The 24,317-nt window shown below is 50.4% G+C and overlaps 1 protein-coding gene across 4 annotated transcripts in view; it reads right to left on the reverse strand.

Moving 5' to 3' along the window:
* SMAD3 (SMAD family member 3) overlaps positions 1-24,317 on the reverse strand; it is a 115,941-nt gene that overhangs the window by 11,737 nt on the left and 79,887 nt on the right. For all 4 annotated transcript variants that reach the window (XR_002136831.2, XR_002136829.2, XR_002136830.2 and 1 more), the window contains exons 2-6: positions 14,683-14,876; positions 14,384-14,515; positions 13,000-13,074; positions 10,003-10,053; positions 89-301 (exon numbers count right to left, since the gene is read on the reverse strand). Coding sequence is in view for 1 of the 4 variants with exons in the window: in XM_019725614.2 (XP_019581173.1) it covers positions 89-301; positions 10,003-10,053; positions 13,000-13,074; positions 14,384-14,515; positions 14,683-14,876 (665 nt within the window). In the remaining 3 variants the exon portion in view is untranslated. The remainder of the gene's footprint in view (positions 1-88; positions 302-10,002; positions 10,054-12,999; positions 13,075-14,383; positions 14,516-14,682; positions 14,877-24,317) is intronic.

Here is a 24,317-nt window from a genome sequence, read left to right on the forward strand (position 1 = left end):
CAGAAGGTGGGTTGGGTTCTGTGCAGAGACTGGGCTGCGGCCGTAGGGTGGGGAGGAATAGGGAAATGCAGCCACCCTTGCCCCTTACCGATATGTCTCCGCGTGAGTTCCACGGCCGCATTCCTGTTGACATTGGAAAGCAGCCCTAGGCAGAAGCGCTCTGAGTTGGAGGGGTCGGTGAAGCCATCCACGGTCATGGACGGCTGCGAGGCGTGGAATGTCTCCCCGACGCGCTGGTTCAGCTCATAGTAGGAGATGGAGCACCAGAAGGCCGGCTCGCAGTAGGTGACGGGCTGCAGGTCTAAGAGACAGGCCAGGCTGCGGGTCAGTGGGGTCCCCAGGCCCCATGGGCCCCCTGGATGTTGTTGTGAAGACTGTTTCTCCACCTCTCAGAGGGTATTATAATCCCTGCCCTCATGCCTTTTATTGTATAGCACTTGCAGGATCCAAGGGGACAAATTACTAGGTGTCTGGAGAAGCATTCCACCAGGCCTGCCACACTTCATTTAGTTTTAGCTTACAATAACCCTGTCCCGCCTGGCCTGGCCGTAGGTTGGAGCAGTCTTCAGGGAAGTGCTGGGCCAAACCTGTAGAGGGCCAGGCATCAACCAGCAGTGGGCAAACCCACTGGACAGGCCCAGCGTGCCACTGCAGTCAGGCACGTCCCCTACCAGCCACCTCCCAGCCTCTCTTCCAAGGTCCTTGAAGTAACCCATGCTGATCTCTGCCCCCATCATTTTTTATTTTTTTTTGAGTATTTTAGTATTGTTTAAAATTTATCACATTCAGATGACGTGAGTGAGAAGACCATGAATCAGGGTTTTCAGCTTTTGTCTCTGCCTGGTCTTGGGCAATCTCTTAGCTTGTCAAGCAGCGGTATCCAAACCTGTAAAATGACAAGGCTGGCATAGCCCAGGGGGCTCAATGCTGTGCTCAGCGTCGGCAACCACACAGGCCCCAGGGGCTGTCTGCACAGGGACGGCATCCATATCTCTTATTACAGAAACTATCTTCCAGATGTATCCAGATGCTATCTGTTGGAGTGGCTAAGATACAAGCTCACCTAAAAGAAATTCTGAACTTGTCCTAGTTGTCAGCCTGTGGTCTCAATCAAGGTCTCCTCACAGCAAAATTGCCATCTTGTGAGGGGTTGGTTCTCTTTCCCAGAAGGGTTGGGAACCCCGGAAGTAGAGGTCTCCCCTCATGTGATCCCGTATCACCTTTCCCGTAAGTGCCTAGCCTTCCTGTCACCTTCAGCCATTCTGGGCTCCACAACTGCACAGGCTTCCCTGCCCACCTCCTGCCCATCTTGGCATCCTGTTTCACCTCAGCGGGTCCGTACTCTTAGCCCTGTGTCAGCCCTCATCACTCCTCACTTGCACTTGCATCAATGCCCCATGTTCTAACAGAATTTCCCAGCACTCCAGACTCTCCAGCTGCTTCCCTGCACTGCACTTCTCCCACCTGGGCTGGGAGCGCTAAGTCCTACCACATCCTGCTCTCTGCCTGCTTAAATCCCACCCATTTGCTGGAGAATCAGGGAGTCTCCTGCTCATTCTCACTCCTCCTCCACCTCGGACCTCCAGCCTGGATCATTCACTCTGGCTCATATATATTTAGAGCCTCCTGGTTACTTAGGGCATGTCTTTGTGGGAGCTGGTGAAAGGGACAGGAAGGGCTGGCCAGGCCACGTCTCAGCACTGGCCAGAGACCCCGTTCACTGCCTTTCAGGCAACACCCCAGGGCAAGACCACCAGATCTCTGAAAGTGTGTAAAGCCCAAGAGAGAAAAGTCAGAAGCTGTCCTGAGAGGGGCTTGGTGCCCTGTGCAGAGTAAAGTGGTCGTAATCGCCTTCCAGAGTCTACACCCGTGACCCCCTCTCGGGGTAAAGAGACAGCTACCACACCAGGAGGAACTGCAGGCTGAGAACTGCCCTGTATTCAACACACACCCACTGTGTCAGCTGGAGGGTTAGGACACCAAGCTCAGGTTTCTCAACCTCGGTATTATTGACAGTTTGGGCCAGATACGTCTTTGTTTGGGGGGAGGGGCGATTCTGTACATTATAGGATGGTTAGCAGCATCCTGGCCTCAACCCACAAGATTAGTAGCGAGATGTACTTCTAGGGGACAAACAGCCCTTGGTTGAAAATTACTGCCCTAGATGTTAACCAGGCCACAGAACACAAGTTTTAAAGCCAGGTGGACCGAGCTTACTCTCCGCTCCAGCACAGATTAGCTGTGTGACTGTGAGCAAACCAGTTCAGCTCTGACTTTCAGCTCCCACGTCCCCTGCCCCCAGCCACCTGAGTGGAGACTCTTCTTTACTACTAGGTGCTATTTGTGGAGGGACTGAGAGAACTCATATGAAGTGAAGGGCATGCACCAAGCACTCAAGACATGGTGTTAACAACAATTATAACTGTGATTATTTAAACTTGAGAACATCCTGTTCCTGTCCTGACCTCCATTACAAGAGGGGCAAAGTGTCCTTGCTCCTTTCTTCTCTTCCCAGACTGGAGCAAGGGAAGACGAGGGGAGGCAGGAGATCTGATGGGGCGGGCGAGAGGGGGAGGGGAGTGACAGGGCAGCAGCGGCCAAGGCCTGCGGCCTGTGCCCCTGAGGTTGGGTTGAGCCACGTCAGCCATATCCGGCTCAGGCTTTGCTAGATACCTCAACATTCCAGTGAGATAAGCTATATTCTAAACAATGTGGTCACTAAAATGTGAGCAATGCTGCTTTGGAAACCTTAAAAAAAAATAAATCCAAGTGTAATCCAAGCATTCGAAGTGGTGGGGCAGCATGTCAGGGCTAGAGGTACCGGGGAAGGGCTGCCGGCCACCACTGCCCACAGGCTCGCTCTGCTGACTTGGCCGTGTGGCCTTGGAAACGGGACCTCTCTCTTTAGCCTCGGATTCCCAGTCTGAACCGCGTCTGCAGTGTACCGGAAGACATCTGAAGCAGACCATCTAAGTCACTGTCCTTTGGGCACAGGTCAGCCTGAAGAGGCAAATCAGGGCTGGCCGAGGCTCCCCAGCAAAACATAGAACAGCAGACAGTCCTCGTTCCCAAATTATAAAGCCTTGTCCAGCACCCCCTGGGCTTAGTCCAGGCAGCAAAGAGAGAACTAGGCTCCCAAGCACACACTGACGTAGCCCACCTGCTAGAAGAAGAAAAGCCACCCATCGGGTGGGTGACAAGGGGCACAGGACCTCACTCTGGGGAAGTGTGGGCTTCAAGATGGCTCAGAATCCGAGAGAGGCTAAGGGTCCCAGCCCAAGAGACCCTCCCAAGTAGGTCTGAGCCCTTATCCAAACATCCCCGTAATTGCAGACACACACTGGACAGTGTTGTGAAAACACTGGACGCAGGAGCCTGACACGTAATTAAGAAGATGCTAGTTTGGGGAAGCAGTGCCATCAGGCCAAGACAGTCTGAAGGCTGCCATTTCAAAGAGGGCTGTTTGGACAAGCTGACCTGCATTCAGAATTGGATCAGCCACACGTTCACTGTTCTCTGCGAACAACTAAAAGCTCTGCCTTCCACCCCTCTCCCTCCCATCATCCCTCAGCTGCTTCCTCAAGGCACTTCTCCAAGAGGAGCTGCAGACCAGAAAGTAGGATTACCTCCTCTGGGTTCTGCCTTGAATGCTACTTTATTTTTAAACTGTACATATGCCCTCATTTCTTTCCCACCAAAGGACTTATCCACATCACGGTTAAGTACAAGAGAAACAAAAAAGTCAGGACCTTGGAAAAGAGAAGACTACAAATGGGATACCCATGAAATTACAGCTACTGAAAAACACTCAGCTTGCTCTGAGCTTCCTAGCAGACAAAGCAAAAAGGGAGTATACTATACTACAAGGCTCTCTCTGGTTGGTGGACAGACTATTCTTACTAGTTCTGCGAGGGAAACAAAGCTTGTCCTAGCACTAAATCTTAAAAGAAGTCTGGCAGGTGGTAACCCCTCCCCTACATCAATAATCAAGCCAGCCAGCCAGCCAGCCCTGCTTCCAAGAGTTTCCCCACAAATGCAGAAGTGATTTTACATAAGGTTGCTTCTTGTAAAGGACCTGACGACATGACAGTCAAAGGCTCTTGTGGGAGGACGACTCTATCGGGGTAAGGTGACTTGCCCCAGATGGATTGTGGTTTTGCTTCTCCACGCCAAGGACTTGGCACACCTGGAATAGTAGACAAGGGCAAGTGCCCAAGTCCTTCCCTTCAAACGGCCCTGCTCCCGGCCAGACTGCTGAGTCTGTGCTAATCTCTGTTCCTGGAGCAGAGGTGTTGGAGACACAGGAACCTCCAGCTCTAGCCATTCTCGGCCCCCCGCCCCCATCCACGTGGTGTCGGCCAGACTTCTCGAATGGCATGGGGCACTTAATTCATGACTGGCCCCCTGCCAGCCTTACACATTGGCTGGCTTCAGTTTTGAGCGCTATTCCAAGCTGGCATAGACTTTCTGTTTTGTTTAAGGAAAAGAAAACAGAATAAAACCCAGAAGGCAACACTTGGATTAAGGGATGCCTATTAAAAACATGTGCAAGAAATCCAAATCCGGTAAAGAAGGTGGGGGGTGGAGGGTGAGGCCAGAGGGGAAATTAACTTTCTATTATAAATCAAAAGGGGCAGCGGGCAAAGGCTAGCAGCACCGACACTGCAGGGCTAAAGGGCAAACCCAAATGGACTGGCTTCCTCTGGGCCCGCCTCACTGTGGAAGCCACTCTACCTCCGTCCAGCAGTCTCCATGCTCCATCCGCATGGGCTTCATGCGGCCGTATCTCAGTCCTTGCTGGTCCCTGCCTGGGCTGCCCATCCCCAACCTTTAAGGCCCAGCTCACATGGCTGTGAAACATTGCCTTACCCTCCATGCAGGATGAGCCACCTGTGCACCCGGGCCAGCTGTGTCCCAGCAGCTGGGACATCAATTCCAACCTACCTCACTAAGGATGAGGGCAACACACCAAGGTGTACACAGAAAGAACACCACGCGCTGCAGCCTAGGACCAGTTTACTGAGACCGAGAATAATGGCAAAGTCTCAGAGCCGAACCCTTGGGAATACGAGGGTACAGCGGCAGCTAACTTCTGTCATTAAGATGCCTGTGATTTCCCAAGTTTACAGATCAGAGGCTGAGGAGGCCTTAAAAAAAAAAAAAGCCTTGTGTGGCAGCAGGAAGACACCTGAAACTGGACACCTGTCCTGTAACCTGGATCGCCATTCTCTGTCAGGGGCCAGGGGTTCTCCTACTGCCAGGCCCCCCTGGCCTCTCTCTCTCTCTCTCTCTCTCTCTCTCTCTCTCTCTGCAGGAGAGGAAGGTACCTCTGCCTGAGGCACGCTGGGAAACCATCACCTCCTTAGCTCCAGCTTGGCTGCTGTTCCAGGGTACTCCCTGGAACCTTGTTTCCCTTGGCCAAGGCCCATCCTGAAATGTCTCACTTCAAAAGCAGAGAACAACTTACTCGCCAGCAGGATCCAGCTCATTATCTTTTTTTCTCTCTCCACCTCCCTCCTCCTTCCCCTCGATTTGCCCCAATCCTTCTGACTTAAATGCTTAGGAAATTCCAGGTGATTCATCCAGCACCATGTGTAATAACAGGAACATCACTTGCTCACATCCCTTCCCTGAAAAACAAAGCCCTGGGGTCGCTGGGAGCCTCTGGCAGGAGGCTGAGCTGGCTCTCTATCACACACTGGGGATCCCACGAGTCACTACAAGTGGCTTTACTGTGGCAGGAAGCCTGACCTATTGCCTGGAGTGGGGAGGAAATGAAGAAGGAGCCAGATGTCTTATGCTTTATTTCTTTTTTGTATAATAATTTCTTTACAAGAAATAATCAGATGTCCTGAGATTCCCCATCTTTCTCTAGAAGAACTCACTATGTGCCTCTTATCCTCCCGCCATTTGGGACACAAAGGCCGGAGAAGAAGAAATGCAGAAGCTGCTGCCACCTGCTCCCTCCCCACCCCCAGCATTTATTTGCCCTTCAGCTCACCCTGACCCACCTCAGCCTCCACCTCTCCCCATACCTGCTCCCCAAAGGATGCCCTTGAACTCCTGGTGTCAAACTGAAGGCCTCTTCTTACATCTCATTTTGCATCTCTGCAGGATTTGCCCTAGCACCTCCCTCCCCACCTCCCCACTGAGTGCTGTGGCCCCATCCTCCACCTGACCCTCAGCCTCTTCACTAACCCCTGTCCCTCCCCAACGGGGGCTCCATCAGCTGGGTCTCCCTCTCTGCTGAATGCATCCACTCCCCTGACTTCAGCCGAACTTTCATCAATGTTTCCAAAATGAGATCTATGAATGGTCAATGGGATTGTAAGAGAAAAGTGTTCCAACAGTGGTTGCGTCGGTAGGAGAAAGGCTGATCAAACAGGCACCCTTTCTGCAGGACTTCTCAGAGGTGTTACTATGCCAGTGCCCGGGGCGCCCCACGAGGGGGTACAACACAGACTTTCTAAACTCACTTAGTAACAAAATCCTGTCTCTCTGACCCCACTTAGGGAAAGGCTGTCACATGCGCTAATGGCTTCCCAATCTGTGCCTCTCTCCTGACTGTTTGCTGCTTCGCCACACAGTTAAACAAAGGCAACTCACCCGTCTTCTTCCAACCCAAACCCATCTCATCTCCTGGGTGTCCTGCTTGAGTTGAGAGGCCTCACCAGCTAAAGCTGATCAGTAAATCCTGCGGATCCATGGCTCCCTCTCAAATGCCCTCTCCTGGCCCAGCTGCCGTTTTTTCTAAGGCATTCATCTCAGCATCTCTCAGTGCTCCCGCTGCCTCAGTTGTTGTTGTTGGTGGTGGTGGTGGTGGCAGTGGTGGTGGTGGTGGTAGTGTGTGTGTGTGTGTGTGTGTGTTGGGGGGACGGGGTGCTGCCTCCAATAATTTCCCCTAGAATTTAATTTCCCCTAGTGGACAGAGAAATCTTTATGAAGCGTGCGCACACACACACACACCAGAACCCACCAACGACTTTATTCTGTAGGCGAGATGGAGCTAAATATATGAGTAAGCACGGTATTCAGGGCTCTTTTCTTAGTGACCCACCAGTCCTCTCAGCTTCATCTTCTTCACTGTGCCTCTCCACATGCCAATCAAGCACAATGCCAGCTGTCCTCACAGCTCACCTGGGCCTTTCATGCCATTCCTTCCATCTACAGTGTCCTTCCCTCCTTCTCTGCCTCACGGTATCCCACATGTCCGTCAGGGTCCAGCTCACACACGTCCCCACAACTCTGAGGTCTTCCCACCCCATCCAGCACCATCCTCCTTGGCATATACAGTTTCTCCCTCCTCTGTCCTTGCTCCCTTGGCGCCTGGCAGTGCATCACAGGTAGACACGGACACGTCCAGCCACTCCACCAAACTGTGAATCCTCCGCAGCTCTGGAACTCCAGCATTTGTACATCCTGGGAATTCAGCCAGTGTGGACTAAATGAATGATGCACAGGAGACACTGGCGAGCCTGGGTGCGTATCCCCACTGGAATGCCATCATCACCTCCTCTGACTCCTCAGGGTATTTCATCCACACCCACTTCTGGTTTTACAATTAGGTATAGTCCTGCCTTATTTATCCCAGCAAGGACATAAGCACCTTGACGGCAGGGTCTGTGAGTTCTCTTCAAATCCCTCCCCACCTGGACTGGCACACAGCAACCAGGCAGGAATGCCTCGTGAACAAATAAGGAAGAGACAGGCAAGTAGGCAGGGTTCCCATCCAGGGACCACATGGGACACAGGGTCCTCCACCTGACATGTTTCCCCAACTATACGCTAATAAATGCCCTTGAGCCCTGTTCTTCTGAGTGAGGGTGATGGGGCAGGGAGAGCTGGTCTAAATGACCCAGCAAGGTAGTGTCCTGCTGCAGACAGGAGTACATGCTCTGGATCCCAACGGCCTGAGTTCAAAGCCAGCTTCTCCATTTACTAGCTGTGTGACCTGGGGACAAGCAGTCTGCCCCTTGGTTTCCTAACCTACAAAACGAACAATTACAAAACCACTACCTTATACAGTGATTATGAAGATTGGCATGAAGCACTCTGAATCACACTCGATAAATGGTAAGTTCTCAAGAAATGTTTGCCATCATTATCACCATAACCTTCTTCCCTTCCAGCTATGATGCCAGGAGCCTACGAGATTGTTTGAGTGGGATGAAGCCAACAGTTCTAAATAGGTGAAGGTGAGGGTGTGAGGGCTCATCAAGCAGAGAGGAAGTTGGGCCTGTGAGTACCCATGTCTCATCATGAATCCTAACCTGACTCGTCCACTGACTCGTCCCCCCATTTCAGATCTTTCCAGCAGAGTGGCACCCACTCTGCCTGCCAGGCTCCAGGGCTGTTCCTTCCTTTGGAAGAAATGACCTAAGAATTCTCAGCCCTCAGACAAGAGGCCTGAGGATCAGAGCAGCAGAGAGGGAGAACTGCATCAACAGGGCACATTGCTTTGAGTCCAAGTTCAAGAGACATCTTGCCTTCCTGGTCCACACTATCCAGAGGGGAATTCACAGCAAGGTGCCACCTGGGGCAACTGTCAGTCTGAACCACTGAGTCAGATGGCGGAGTTTCAAAGGTGAGTGTCTGCTCCAAAGCCTGTCTACTGCAAGCGCTGCTGTGCACACGGCAGGGTAAAATGGTGGGATAAAATGAAATCCAAGCCAGCTGACCACAAGAGCAGAAAGCCCAGAGTCAAGTTCACAATCACGGCCTCTAATTTCTCAAGTGTTAACATAGCTTCTAGCCTTCAGAGTTTGTTTTTAATAACTCAATCAGTCCTCTCACATCAGGAATTTGACCTTCCCTCTGCAAAAACCAACACTCACAGTGATATGATTTTTTACAAAGATGTTAAAACAGATCCTCCAAAGTCACATTTCACAATGCCCACTTGTCAGCCTGTATTAAAGGGTTTTCGAGCATCTCCCAATGTTCCAAAGGATGACTTTCTTCATCTGATGCTATCAGTCATGGACTGGAAACAACTGGGAACAAAAGCCAGGCCAATCCCCCCTGATTCGCCAAGCTTGGATATTAACTATTTCTTTTCCTGAGCCACACATTAAACCCCAGCAATAAAGGCCAAAACAAAATCAAACGCGCATTTTTCTAAAACTACCAGACAAGCACATAAAAAATTCCCCTCAATAAAAACGGAATGGGTATTTCATTTGTTTTGAGCCCTTCTGCAGGCCCCACACCAGCGCTGATATTTGCTCTGGAGGAGAAAAGCAAATCTCAGAAAAACTGACCCAGAAGTGCAACAACTGAGGGAAGGGTGTGGAAACGTTGGCCTAGCTGCTCCAAAACATCAGGAGATAATGCAAAATGATAAACGAGGCATCGAAATACAGAAATGTGTTTACAAAATAACCTAAAGAGGAGAAAAAAATGAAAAAGTGGGTATGTACTCTGATCTCAATGGTAAAACACGCACGCATATGCCTGATCCGCAAACATCAGAAGGACTGCGATAAAACAAAAACAGTGTTTTGGGGTGAAGAGATGGTGGGCAATTTTGCTTTTTTTCAAATTCCTTACATGTTGCTGTTTTAAATAAAAACGACATCATTGTAAGATGAAATGACCAGATACAAATCCAAATAAGTATCTGAAACACGTCTACAGAAGTCAGGGGCTGGAGTCTGCACTGCTGCCCACGGCTTTGTCTCCAACCACAGACGGAGGCTTGGCTGACCAGAGACCCTTGTTTCCTGAGTGTGAGGTTTGGGGAATTTTCACTCACTCACATCTTACTGCCACCGAGGGGAAACACAAACCTGACATATGGTTGCCTTCCCTGCCACCACTGTTCTCAGGTTTCCCCTTCTGTGGGTGACCCTCGAGTCCCTGTAACCAGAAACCTGATGGGATGGTTGAGCTGGCCAATGGTGGGGGGTTGGGGGTGGAAACACACCTTCAGGACCCCCTCCCCACACCAGCCAGGGCTGCAGCTAGAGGAGGTTACAGTCATATGGACAAGGAAACACTTACCCAAGTTACTGTGTGCTGGGGACATCGGATTCGGGGATAGGTTTGGCGAACCTGCGAGGTGAGACACAGGTGTTAGACTTCATAAAGGACTCTTGGCCAGAAAGCCCAATTACTGACTGCTTACACCAAGGTGTGGCAGCTCAACACAGCAGGAAGAAACCCTGGGCTGAGCCTCCACGGCCCAGGAGAAGGTCTAACGCCGTATCTTTGCCTGTATTCTCCCTCCCGGGACCCAGGGTCTTCATCTGTGGAAAGAATGGATGAGGGGATTGTCTCAAAGTCTCTGTCACAACTTGAGACCCGAGCTCAGGGCTGCTAAGTTCCCAACGAAGGAACCCTGACCCTACACCACACTGATCGTCCCTGCTCACTCTGCCGCCCAGGAGAATGAGAGGGGCAGGAGAGAGGGGAAGGCCCCTCCCCAGCTGCTCAAAGACCCAGGCAGCGAAGGCTAGCCCTCCCACACAGGTGGGGCCTGCAGCTGGGCAGACATCACCAGTCACTGCTCTCAGTGGCTCAGACACCTGGAAATACCAATCCAGACCTTGCCCTGTGTTTCTCCTGAAAACTACCTTAGAAATCCCACAGTGACCAGACTGACATTTTATTCAAGATATAATGCTACACGTGGGAAAAAGTCCAAACCTACCCAGTCCTTTCTACTCTATTATCTTCTCTCTACCCTTCACCCCCAGAAAAAGTCCAAAAAAAAAAAAAAAAGCCTACAGAGCATCAACCTTCTGGAAAACCAAGTGGCTGCCTTTCCAGAGCAGCACTGGGCACATGGGGCTATGGAGAATTATTTATTTATTCACAGCCCTGGGGGGTCAGCTCTACCCTGAAATCCACCAGTCCTTGAGGCTGGGCCTCATGCATATGCCTCCTTGAGCTGTTATTAGGGATCTGTTTCTGCTCCTGCCACGGGTTTCTTTTTCTCTCCCAGCAGCCAATCCCTCCGGGGATAGGGAAGAGTCCCAGAAGAAGCAGATCTTCCAAATCACCACAGGGTTGGACATGGCTCCGTACATCGGCTATGGGACTTTGGCCAAGTGGTTTAATCTCTTTGAGCCTTCACTTTTTCCCTCAGGTATACAATGGGGATAATACCACCTATTGTGTGACTTGTGGAAATGAAGTGAGACCGTGCATATAAAAATGCCTCCACCATGCCGGGTACATAGTCTAGGCACTCAATAAATGTTACTTTCCTACTTTATAATGGTTTATGAAGACCCAGGAAGGCTGTGGGACCTTCTCGCTGATCTGAACGGACATGCGTGTATATTAGGGGAGGGAGACACAGGGCTGGACAAGGTGATCCTTGGGCTCCAACTGGGACACCACCATATGTCAGCTGTCCACGAACAGCTGGACCATGAGCAACTGGACTGGTTTCCACACGGACAACTTTGAGTGAGGAACATGGACTAAATAGGAGCAGCCACCCACCCACCCACAGGCCAGCTGGCGTCCACAAAGCCCTGTGTCTACTTTGGATAAATCACTAATGTTCACAAGAGGGCCCTGCAAATACGCTTATGGGAACAGAGGAACAAGGGACAGGGGACGGAAAAAATGGGGCAGAAAGGAGAGGGAGGAGGACGAAGAACCGAGAGCTGAGGGGGCAAAAGGCCGCTGCTCGGACCATATACAGACCCCCCTCTTTTATAGCACTCATTCCGCAAACATGAAGAGCAGCAAAGCAGGAACAGAGAAGGAAGAGTGAGAAGAAATGCAGCATCTGGGGAGACGCTGCTTAGCTGGCCTGCTTCCCATGCCAGCATTTAATAGCTGTAGGCTAGCCGTGGCCACTTGGCATCAAACACAGGAAGGTCTTCAATGCATTCCAGCTGGGTTCACACTGTCAGCCGCTCATCCAGGGCGTGTGTTGGGGGAGGGGGTGCTAAACCCCAAAGTGCCGCCATGCCCAGGCTAGGTATCAAGCAACTCCCCTTACAATGAACATCTGAATGTCTTTTGTCTTTCTCAGGAATTGCACACTCTCTTTTGGGCTGTGTGCAAGGCAGGGGGCTTTGGTGCATCTAGTGGCTCTGTGGGTACAAGGCATGCCTGCCAGCATTGGAACGGAACATCTGCTTGGCTCCCTCCTCCTCCTCACCCAACCGCACACAGCGCAGTGCACATTCCATGTGGCAGCTGGGGTTCAATTCAAGAAGCTGCTGGTTTGGAGCCAATTTGGTCCCATAATAAATGATGCGGGAACATCTGGAGGTGTGACTGGAGACAACTGGGCTGGGTCCCCCACAGTAGGAACCACAGATCACATTTGGTTACCACACAGAAGTAGAGGCTTCAGGGACCTCCACTGGCCACTGGCAAGACCCTGCCTCTACTCAGGCTCTCCGGAACTATTTCCGGTGATGGAGGATACCGCCCACCCAGCTGCCAGCCACATCTCACTGAGGCACAGACTCTGCGTAAAGCCTGCAGTGGCTCCCCATCGGCTCCTCCCCCCAACTCCTGAAGTCTTGACTGACATGCCCTCGCCTGTCCCTGCTCCTCCAGAGCAGGGCTCTGGTCACACTGAGTGCTTACCATTTGTAGACTTCGCCGGACTCTCCTGCCCTTGCCCCCATGCCTCTGCCTGGCACACCCTTTGCCTGCCCAATGGCTTGGCCAACACCTACATATCGCCAAGATTCAACTCAAGAAAAACCTACACTGCAAAGTACTGCTCTGCCCCCAACACCTCCTCCCCAGGCTGGGTTAGGTGGCCCTGCTCTGTGCGCCTGAGGCCACATGGCATCTTCCATGGGGCATATATAAGACAGCACAGTAACTACTACTTGTCTTGTCAGTCTCACCCACAAGCTGTAAGCAGCTCAGGCTTCTCCTCTAGCCCCAGCGCCTGGCACAGTGCCTGGCACAGAGTGGTTGCTCTATAAATACTGGCTAGAGGGACGGAGGGAGGGGTGTGGAGGGACCGAGCGAGGGTAAGCACTGGGGACTATGAGCACCCCCATTTGAGACTCTGACCTGCATCCATGCTGTGGTTCATCTGGTGGTCACTGGTCTCTCCATCTTCACTCAGGTAGCCAGGGGGAGGGGTTTCTGGGAACCAGAAGGAAGGTGGTTCATTAAATGGTTTCCATGGCTTGGCTCTCGAGGGACCTTTTGCAAACTTATCACATATTCACACCACCATACAGAGCAAGGGCACAGCTCCTGGATCCTGCTGTCCTCATGTCCTCCACCTCCAGGCTGATCATTACTGCCTTGGTTCACACCATCCGGCTCCCGAGTCTGAGATGCCTATTCCTACAGCCTCTGCCAGGCTAATTTCTCCCCATCCTTCAAGGTCAGGTTGAAGCTCACCCCTCCAGGGAAGCTGTGGACTTGCCTCGGCCTTGCCCATCTCTGTCCTCTAAAGGGCGCCCGCCTCAAACCCTCTGTGGCTCTGCCATCTACTCCTGTGCAGGTGCCTTTTTGTTTGCTGTCTCTTTAGGGGTTGTCTTAGCTTCCCAAGTGAGTTGCACATGCAATGACAGCAGAGACTAATCTATTTCTTTGAATGACACCCCCCCCCACCCTGACTGACTTAGCTCTCTAAGGTTTGCTGAATGAACAGAGGGGGTGACCTGCCCTTTGGAGACCAGTGCTACCTGTGCAGAATCTGAAAAGACTGGCTGTGCAAAGTGGGTCTCTCCTGAATGCTGTGACCCACGCACACAGGCCTGTGGTCAACCTCAGCATAGTAAATTCACTTGGGGTGAAGGCTCATCCAAATCAGACTGCTCTGAAAGGCACGCAGTGAAGTTACTGGGCAGCCGCAGTCACTGCATGGTGACCAGCCCAAATGCTGCCAAGCGTTTCTCTGGACTCGGGGAGTGTGCTGGTTCACACATTATTTGCCTGTAAATGAGGGGCTTCTAAAAACATCTGCACTCTTTGACAGTGGAGTCCATTTCTCCCTGTGGAGCAAAAACTAAAATTGGGCCTCAACCCCCACCCAGGCTGTAACCGCTCAGCAGGCTGACTTACAGGCCAGCTTTCTGCTCACTGCTGCCTGGCCCACGGTGCACCCACTGTCTCTGCAGCCCCCAGACCATCGGGGATTCTGCCTGAACTCCCACCCAGGCCTCAAGGGCGGTGAGAGGAACACAGCGTTGCTATTTCCGCTTCCAAAATAAATGACTGCAACGAGGCCGGGCGGAAGGGTCACGCCGCTGCTCCTCCGTGCCAAGAAAAGCATCATTAGTGAGCAGAGAGCCAAGGCCACGGGTCCTCTCCCAACAGGGATGCGGTTCTGAGTCAGGGGCCAGGCTGTGTGCAGAGAGGGGGTGACAGGGAGGGCCAAGGGGGCCTTGACCGGAGCAGCAGGACCCATATCCCCAGGCTGGTCTGCACTGCATGTACCTACCTGGAATATTGCTCTGCGGCTCGATGCCCGCGGGGAAGTTAGTGTTTTCAGGAATGGAATGGCTGTAGTCGTCCAGCGGGGGGAACTCGGCCGGGATCTCTGTGTGGCGTGGAACCAACACAGGAGGTAGAACTGTCCAGTGGAGACAGAGCAGAGGCAGATCGGCATTGATGCCAGCCTGGCACCCAAGCCCCTGTACCCCCCAATACACTGCAGACCCTCCCTCAGGAAAAGGAAAGGGGAGCAGGAGGGGGAGGCGGTGACGTGTGCAGACCCCACAGACAGGCAGGGGAGCATACCTGGGGTCTCTACCCTCTGATAGTGGTAGGGATTCACGCAGACCTCATCCTTCTTCATGTTGAAGGCGAACTCACACAGCTCCATGGCCCGCAGCTCGTGGTGGCTATGCAGGTCGGGCCATCGCCACAGACGGCAGTAGATGACATGGGGGAGCCCCTTCCGATGGGACACCTGCAGTCGGCCATCCAAGGACCTGCCAGATGGGGAGGGGCAAAAAGGAGACTGATGTGGACTTGGCTTGTCTTCTCCAAAGTTCCGCCTGCTGCAGCGCCCAGCGAGTTTGCTGGGCAGAGACTCAGAAAGATCTCCCCGCCCCTCCTTTCTTTCAGATGCCGAGGGCCCGGAGATCAGAGAACCAGTGCTGGAAGGGATCCCAGGAGAAGAACACAGAGGCCCACCCAGGAAGGGTAAGGCCTCCCCGGGCTGGCAGAGTGGGCCATGAGCGGGGGCCCTGCGGTGAGTTCTCCATCTCCCCAAGCCCCGCCCCCACTCTCCTCCATATGAAGGGAATGGCACTTGAATGGTGCCCTGAAAAGGTCCACGAGCCAGTGGAGGTGGGCAGGGGGGACAGGGCTGAGCAAGAAAATGAGTTATTTAGGTAAGAACATGAGGACCACAGTGATATGGGGTGTAGGTGATACAAAGCACACAGACCAACTCTAATCTCTTTCAACATTCACCCAGGTCCTCCCTCACACATTAGAAAACAAGGGGGAGAAAACACACCTCTCTTTTTTAGATGAGGCAGGGAAGGAGAAAAGGACATTCAAGGGACTTTTAAATGGTAAGAGCCTATATAGCAGACTTCTCAGGAGCCCCTTTCAGTGTGAGGGTCGTCTGCATGTTGACGCAGGTGTCACCATCCATCACTCCCTTCTAGTTCAGAGCTAAGGCCTGCGGGGCTGTGCATGGGCTGAGCAGGAACGGAGCGTGCGACTCCACACCACACTTAGTTCCACAAGTGTCCCAGCCTGGCTGTGCCAAACACACAGAAAATGTCGGTGCCCTGTCCCTGTACCAACTCTGTCTTCTCTGAAGACCTGGCTGCTGAGCAGCGGTGACCCCCACCTCCACCCCGGTCCCTCTCAGGCTAAAGCAAAGTGTGGTCCCCTGGACCAGCTGCCTGGATCCACAGAAGTTTGTTTAAAAGGTAGAGCCTACTCCAACTTACTAAATCAGAATCTTCCTCTTTATAAACTCTCCGGGTGATCTGCAGGACAAGCAAGTTGGCACAGTGCCACCTGACAGACGTCACCAGTGGCAGAAACACTGGTGGCCAAGAGTAAAGGAGGGAGGCAGGGGGCTTCTGAGTGAGGTGGAATTTCAGATGGAATCTAGTATCAGAGAGGCAAGGAGATTCTACTCACACATAAAAGATTAACAAATATTTCATAAGTTCCTACTATGAGTGGCACTAGGGATAAAGTGGTGGGCATGACTTTTTTTTAACAACTGGGCGGGTCTGGTGGAGAGGCATTTGCAAGCTCTCCTTCCCTGCCCCCATATGACTGAGGGCACCCATGTGCCTGAACAAACAGGATTTAGGGGCACTCTGAGGGAGGCCAGCCAGATGCAATCAGAGGCACCGTCCAAGGAGAGAGAAACAGAGGAATCCAATCAAACTCTGCAGGCCACTAGCCTGGGGATAGGGAAGGAGAGACAAAGGTCAGAGCTGGGCTTTGTCACAGGGACTGACGGGAGCTGCTGACTAAGGGCATCTCAAAGGATGTAATTACCTCCTTCCCATAGGGCCTCAGACCAAGGAACCCCTAACAGCCAAAAAAACAGTAATTACCAGGCAGAAAGCAGAGGACAGTCTCAGACTCGCTCCTGAGGTATAGAAGGAAGACTGCCAGATACGGAGTCAGGAAACCTGGGGTCTACATGGAGTCCTACTCTTCTAGCTGTGAGACACTGGGCAAGTCATGAAGTGTCTGGGACCCTCAGTTACTTCACCTGTAAAATGGAAACATCCTCCCATCCCCTTGAACAACTGCATCTGTGTACACCGTTCAAAGTGCTTTGTGAAACACCAACCAATGAGTGGTATTATTCCACATGACAACAGCCACTCTCCAAACCCAGCCCTGGATAAATGGGGTGAGTGTGGGGCTGAGGAGAGAAAGGAGAGCGGGAAGTGGTGAGTGAGGACAGAGGACAGACCATCGTTCAGCTGTTCCCATTCTCTTGCAAAGCCACTGAGTGCCCACACAAGTGGACATATTTGCGCTTCAGTGTCTGACAAAAGCCCCAACAAAGGGCCAGCTGGACATCTGTAGCTGCCTCTGCAGAGGGAGGCCGAGGAGAAAGGCACAGGCTGGCAACAAGGGAGGAGTGGGGCTGTGGCCGGAGCCCCCACCCTCACCTGGTTGATGGAAGGGGGTGCTCTCTTGCTTTAACAATGATAACATACCGCAGGAGGCGGGGAGATGGTGCACAGCACAGGAGAAGGATCTCAGCTTCCACGCAGCAGAAAGCTTACGAGAATGAGCGGAAGTTCCTATCAGCCCTGTACCCAGGCCTCAGTCTTTAGGAAGGGACAGTGGAGGGGACAGGATGCTGTGTGTGTCCAGGAGACTCTGGGCATTCCATATGAGGAAGGACACTCACGGCCCTCACATTCTGCACCCCTAGGACCCAGGACACCAGCCAGGCCCCTCACTCAACCGAGATCCATAGTGGAGCCGGGCCTCACACCTGCTCAGGGACTCACAAGGGAAAAGAAGGCATGGAGTGGGCAGGAATGGGGTGGCCGGTGGGACACGACGCTCAGGCACAGTGCAGCTGAGGCGTGAGGCGGGGCTGTGAGGTGGTCATCATGGTTTTTATAGCCGAGGGATGGGAAGGAGAGTCAGGTGGGGGGTGAAGGAGGATGGAAGGTTCGTCATGTCTGTAGGTAGAGAACTTCAGTTTCCTGATTCCTTATCCAAGCCTTTCTACATTACTGGACTGTTTCCCCTCAGGGCCTGAAGAGGTTGGCTGTCTACTGGAACAATTGTGGCACAGAAAGCTCCAGGCAAAGAAGAAGGAAGGCGGAGAACGGAGGAGGAGGAAGATACGAGGGGGAGGGTAGAAGAGGATGGTGGAAGGGAGGGAGAGGGGAGGAAAAGAGGGGCAGGGGATAGACAGTGGGGGCAGGAGAAAGGAGAAAGGAGGGGGTGGGGGGACAGGGGTAAAATGCGCCCTTTGGTCAAATAAAACAAACGGAACAGATGCATTTATCTCTGTCCTGCGCAACACAATGACTAGGGGAACACAGCAGACAAAAGTAGAAAGCAGATGGCAGAATAGGAACAGACCTAGCAGAGGGGAGTGAGCTGAAACCAAGCGCCTATCAGAGGAAGCCAACAAAAGTGACTCCATTTGTGCCTCAGAACCCGGGGAAAGATTCAGGAATTGGAGGTTCAAGATGCAGCTGAAAACGGGGGGTGGGGGGGTGGGGGGTGTTGAAAGTCTATAGAAGAGGCAGTCAGATCGCAGCCCCCCTCCCTCAGCCTCCACAAACAGGGCCTTCCCAATCCTGTGAGAGACAGGTTTGTTCTCTGCAGAAAATAAACCGGACAGCGGGCTCTGGACCAGGCTACCAGGTCACAGCTGGGGGTGTAGGTGAAATGAGTGCGGGAACAAGGATTTCATGAAGGCCCCCTTGCTCACTTGGTACCCAGGACAGTGACTGATGATCTGTGCCTCCATCCCCTCCTATGGATAAATCAAACAGCCAGTCCACACAAAAACCCCTGCAATCCTGACATTTGAGGATTCCCCTCAACAAAATGGCCCTGTTCCTGCCAGTTCACCCAACACTACAGGACGGCACACCAGCCAACAATCCTCTTCCATCTCCATACATGGAGCATTTAATCAGCTTTTTATTGTCTTACTCAAATATGAATGCACAGCCAGAATCCCCAGCCATGTAAAGAAAGCCTCTAACAGGAGGCACAGAGAAAGAAACAAGAAGGAGGTAAAAAGGGAAGTCTGAGACAATGCAGGGAGAAGAAAACTTCCAAGCTAAACAAAACAAAACAAACACTACTCTCAGGGAGATAAGATATTGCAATCCGAAAATAGGAACATTTACAGACTATCAGAAAAAAACCTATTGGAAACAAAAAATAAGAATATAAATTAAAAATTCAAGAGAGAATCAAGTCAAGGACTTCTCGAGTTCCTAAACTATTATGTACATGAACTATTTTGATAACATAATTCAATTTTTTAAAAGCAAGAGAGCTACAGTAATCAAGTCAGTGTGGTAACAGCAAAAAGGCTGATAAACAGACGATGGAACCTAATAGAGTCCAGAAATAGTCAAATAGATGTGGACAAATGATATTTGACAAAGGCCCAAAAACAAGTTAGTAAAGAAAGGACAGACTTTTCAACACATGGTGCTAGAACAGCTGGGTATCCATATGCAAGGAAAATGAACTTCAATCTACACCTGATATCTGGTATAAAAATTAGCTGACGTGGGTCATAATATAAAGCCTAAAACAATACAACTTCTAGAAGAAAACATAGCAGAAACTTTTTGTGACGTTGGGATAGGCAGACATTGCCTAGCTGCACACCAGAAGCACATTCTGTTTTTAAAAAGTTGATAAATGGGACTTCATCAAAATTCAAGCCTTTGGTCTTTGAAAGTCACTGCTAAGAGAATAAAGAGACAAGACAGAAAATTGGGAGGAAATATTTGCAAAGCATATATCCAGTGAAGGACCTATGTCCAGAATATGCAAAGAACTCTGAAAACTCCATATTAAGAAAACAAACAACCCAACTACTAAAAAATATGTATTTGAGCAGATACTACACACAGATATAAAGATGGCAAACCCACACATGAATAGATGTTGGACATCATTTGTCATTAGAACAGTGCAAATTAAAACTACAGTGAGATACCACCATGTAATTATTAGAATGGCTAAAATAAAGACCGTGCCACAAGTGGGCAAGAATGTGGAGCAACTAGACCTTCAAACATTACTGGTAGGAATGTACAATGGTACAGCTACTTTGGGAAACAGTTTGGAAGTTTCTTCAAAAGCTGAAAACAAACCTATCATAACATCTACCCATTTCATTCCGAAGTGCTTACCCCAAAGAAATCAAAGCATCCGTCCATACGCAAGTATCCATAGCAGCTTCATTTATAACAGCGCCCAACTGAATTACTCAGTGTTTATCAACAGGTGAACGGATAAACAAACCATGACAGACCCATACAAAGGAATACTACTCAGCAATAACAAAGAATGAACTATTGATACATGCAACACGATGGATGAACCTAAAAATAATCACGCTGAGTGAAAGAAGCCAGACGTGATTCCGTTTAGGTAAAATTATAGAGTAATTTAAAGTTGTAGCAAAAATGTAATCTAGAGTGACAGAAAGTGGATCAGTGGTTGCCTGGTCATGGGGAGCTTATCAAGGGATACTACCTTCATTACTACCCGTATAACAGTGCCCGACCAAGTGAGCTACAGAGTAGGTACCCACAGACACCTCCCCTCCCGTTTCGGCCATCTGGATGCACAGCCACCTGGGCTGCAGTGACACCTCCGTCAGCCTGGTGCTTTGGATTTTCCCAAGGCTGCTGTGCTCCCTATCTCAGGTGAGCCCCACCGCAATGCTGTGCAGGTAACAAGACACGTCTTGTAGTGGGCCTGCCTCACTGTGCGCCTGGTACATCCGAGAGGCAAACCTCCCGTCCCAGAAGCACACAGCAGTCTGCACCAGGGCTGCGGGTGGAAGCAAGCTCTCCTGGCTGCCACGCCGGGCCCGAGAGCAGGGAGACAGGCAAGTTCTGCAGCTCGTGAGCATGTGACCACTGGTCTGGCTTGGCAGTATTTTCCAGAAGTCATCTGGTCCGTGTCCCTGCTTCTGGGCCATATAATTCCCTAATTCATGACAGGGATGGCATCTCCTTCACTTTATATGCTTCAGTGATGACTCCTGTTGGTTCAGTCTGGGCTGCCAGGAGCCAGCCCTGGTAGTCCTTCCTTCTCCCTCTGTCCCACTCAAAATACACACCAATGCTTCCCAAAGTAATAATAGTGAATTGGGAGTTTCAGCTGCTGAATTTAATTTAGCTGATGTGTCCGGTACACACCCTCCCAAGCCTCACAGGGCACCGGGCCCATTTTAAGTCAACCCAATAAATAGGTCTTAATTTCTGAGCTGATGTTACCATAAACAAACTCGGCTGCAGAGAAGGCCCTATTTATGACCGACTCTCCTGGCCCAGCCTTCCTGGTAGCCCAAGACCAGCTCTTGGGGCTAAGAGTATAGTCCCAGGAACCCACCTTCACACCTCTTCCCCGTTTATGGCTGAGATCACTTCCCACACCCATGACTTCCTGATGAGAGACCCCTAAAAGTCTTTCTCCAGCAATTCCCTCCAGCTCCTTTAACAAAGATTTCAATCCTTAAATATATTCTTTACCAGCTAAACCATTTCCTGTGGCAGGAAATTAGGTTTCCTCCCATTGCCTCCAAGTGCGACCCATAAAGTGTCCCAAAATGGTGGCGGGAGCCACAGCCAGGGATGTGCACATGCCAGAATCCAAAGCCAACAGTGAGGGGAAGCCTGCCCAAGTGCTCCCAAGGGGAGAGAACGGGGCTGTGGCCCACCTCCTGCCACATGCCACTTGCATCCTCTGTTACCAGTGACCAGCTACCCACAGCTATCTGAGGGCTGATGGGAATACCAGTGGACTTGGACACGGGAGTTGGAGAGAAGACTGGAAGCAGAGAACATAAGCTCTAGAAATAGGCCAAGATCTATTCAGCATGAACCGTGTGCCAAACACACTACGACTGTGTGAGAATACAAAAATGGCAAAGCCCAATACACCCTGCCTTCGCCCAGCGCAGAGAACTTTAGGGGCTTGCCCAAGGTCAGATACCTCGTGAAACACAGGGTCAGAATTCACACCCAGACCAGTGCTGAGAAATGAAGGGCAAGGCGTGGGGTGAACGGCTTTTTCTGCTATCCCATCCTGCACCCCCATCAGGGAAACTGACCTCTTAATCATCAAATGGTTACTGAACGCCCACTACTTCCCAGGCACTGTGCCCATTACCTTAGTCAAAGAAGTGAACAAAAAAGTACATTTATTAACACTATCCTATTTCAGTTGAAACGGATTTTACTTAACACACATACAATAATAAACTTTCTAGCTTCTTTAAGAGACAAGCTTTCTCTTTCGATTTGCTTATGTTGAGGAGTAGAAATAACAACAACAGTAGCAGAAGTTACTGCCACGATGTACCACACACTGTGCTGAGCACTTGATGATTGAGGTAGATTGAATTAGTCGCCCTCTCTGTGTCCATGCCCTTTGCTGGACGACTTTGCTGCTCCTCCTACCACGGGTGGAGTGTACACCCTTGCCCCTTGACTTTGGGTGAGAATATTGACTTGCTTTGGCCCGTAGAATGTGAGCAGCAGGGGTAAATTGCCATCGAGTGTTCTCTGTCCTCGCCAAGGGAAGAGCTTCCCCAAGCAGGCGCTGCCCCTCAGCCTGGGCCCAGGAACCAACACAGGTGGAACAGTCTAAACCAAGCCCTCAGCAAGGTGCCAACCCCAGGTGAACCACAGAAGCAAGAGTCAACACAAACAATGGTTGTTTCAAGCTGCTGAGCTTTTGAAGTGGTTTGTTACTCATCACTAGCTGACTGATACACTGGCTCTACTACCAGTCTTCCCAATAAACTTGCTAGTATCCTTATTTTGTATACTGATGGGGAAACAGAGTGTCTGAGAGGTTATCCAACTTTGCAGAGGCCCAGAGTTAATCTAAAGTGAAGACAGGCTGTGTGACTCACTCTCCCCTAACTATAAATGGGGTATAACACTATTTCCTGACCTTGAATATAATACCTCGACAAGACAACCATTTCAGAAAAACTTAGTTTTTGTTTATGGAGAACAAACTATCTACTGGCTTTCAGGGTCAATCTGCATAAAATGTGAATTTACCCCAAATGCTCAACTAATATTAATTTTTTGAAGAGGTCCAAGTAGCACATTGATAACGCAATGTGTTATCAATATCAAACCAAACATCTGCCAACCATTTCTACTCCATTTATTCTTTATCTTTACATTTCCCCCTAATATCTGCTATGTTTTAGTGTAAGAAAAAAAGGGGTTATTTCTCATCTTGGGGGTTCTAATATACTACGAACCCACACTCATACATATTCTTCCCGGAACGTACATGCTGCAGCTGATAGGTCCATCTGCTATGGATGTTAATACCTTCCCTTCCCACACTAGTGGAATGAGTCCTCACCTTTCTCCCTTTGACAAGAATCAAGCTAGTTCACTATCCCATGTTTGTTCACCTGCAATAAAATCTTTATACTCCATTCTTCTTGAGATGTACATTATATGTGGGTTTTATTTTTATTTTTTTTATTTAAAATAAAAACAAGGCTTGAGTAACTTCAAGACTTATATGCTCACTCACCAAACCTTCTAAGAAAGCAGAAAAAATTCTGCTTGAGACTTTAAAAGGCCCCTTGCATTAGTTCCACTAGCCTTTGAGGAATAGTGCTCTGCCCTCAGAGAGATCTCTCTCTCTCTCTCTCTCTCTCTCTCTCTCTCTCTCTCTCTCTCTCTCCCCTCCCCAACCCCCCCCACCCTTAACATGCAAGTATCAGAATGTGCCTTTATCTCTTCCATGTCAAGGACAACCCAGGACAACTATTTGACAGCATAGCAAATATGAAAGCTCTGAAACTCTCCTGCTGAGTCATTTGATTTGGGGGTTCACTGGGATCCTTCTTTAGATAAACATAGCCAAAACTAAGCATCCTTTGTTCTTGGCAGAAGTTCTGCTGGGGGTCATGTGCCTAGTCCCCCGGCTGCAGGTGATAAACCACAGAGGCCTAACCCTCAGGGAACAAAGCGTCCCGGTCAGCTGAAGTTCTGGCTATCTAAATGTCCACCACAAAACCCACTTTGGAGAAGATCAGACAGCTGGTACTTGTGGACCCTTGAAAGCATCTTGTCCAGTCCCTTCCTTTTGTGGTTGAGGAAACCAAGACCAATGTACCTCAAGGTCACCCAGGAAATGAATGCAGAGCTTTGAGAAGGCGGCCTCCCAACTGCTATTCCATTAGCCAGGCCTCCCCGCTGATGAGTCTGTAAGATGTATTTGAGTCTGCTTGCCCGCCCTGGTAAGTTGAGTACAACGAAACATATTTTCTTTCGTGTGTTGAATTTTAAGTTGCCGGAAGGTCTCACTCTTCAGGATGACAAAAGTTTTTTTTCAAAAATGGGACTGAGCAATTGGTGACTCTGAGTGAATGACGTATACTGTAATCCTTGTCCTATTGTTGCAACTTTCTGAGGATCAAAATTATATTAAATAAACAGTTACAAACACAAAAAAAATCGAGCTGTACACTAAATATACTATTCTCAGACACTTTCAAAGTTTTCTTTGATTGTTGGGGTTTAAATAAAAAGCAACCTTTCCAATAGCAGCCTGTTCTTGTCATTTGGTGTCACCAAGAAGGAACCTGGTTAGGTGAGGTTTGTGGTGGGGGCAGCTGCTAGATAATTGAGGTTTCATTGTAAGCTCTGCCACAGTGACCTAAGGCTCTAGCC

The sequence above is a fragment of the Rhinolophus sinicus genome, linkage group LG03 (genome assembly GCF_036562045.2).
Source record: "Rhinolophus sinicus isolate RSC01 linkage group LG03, ASM3656204v1, whole genome shotgun sequence".
In the NCBI taxonomy this organism is placed as follows: Eukaryota; Metazoa; Chordata; class Mammalia; order Chiroptera; family Rhinolophidae; genus Rhinolophus; species Rhinolophus sinicus.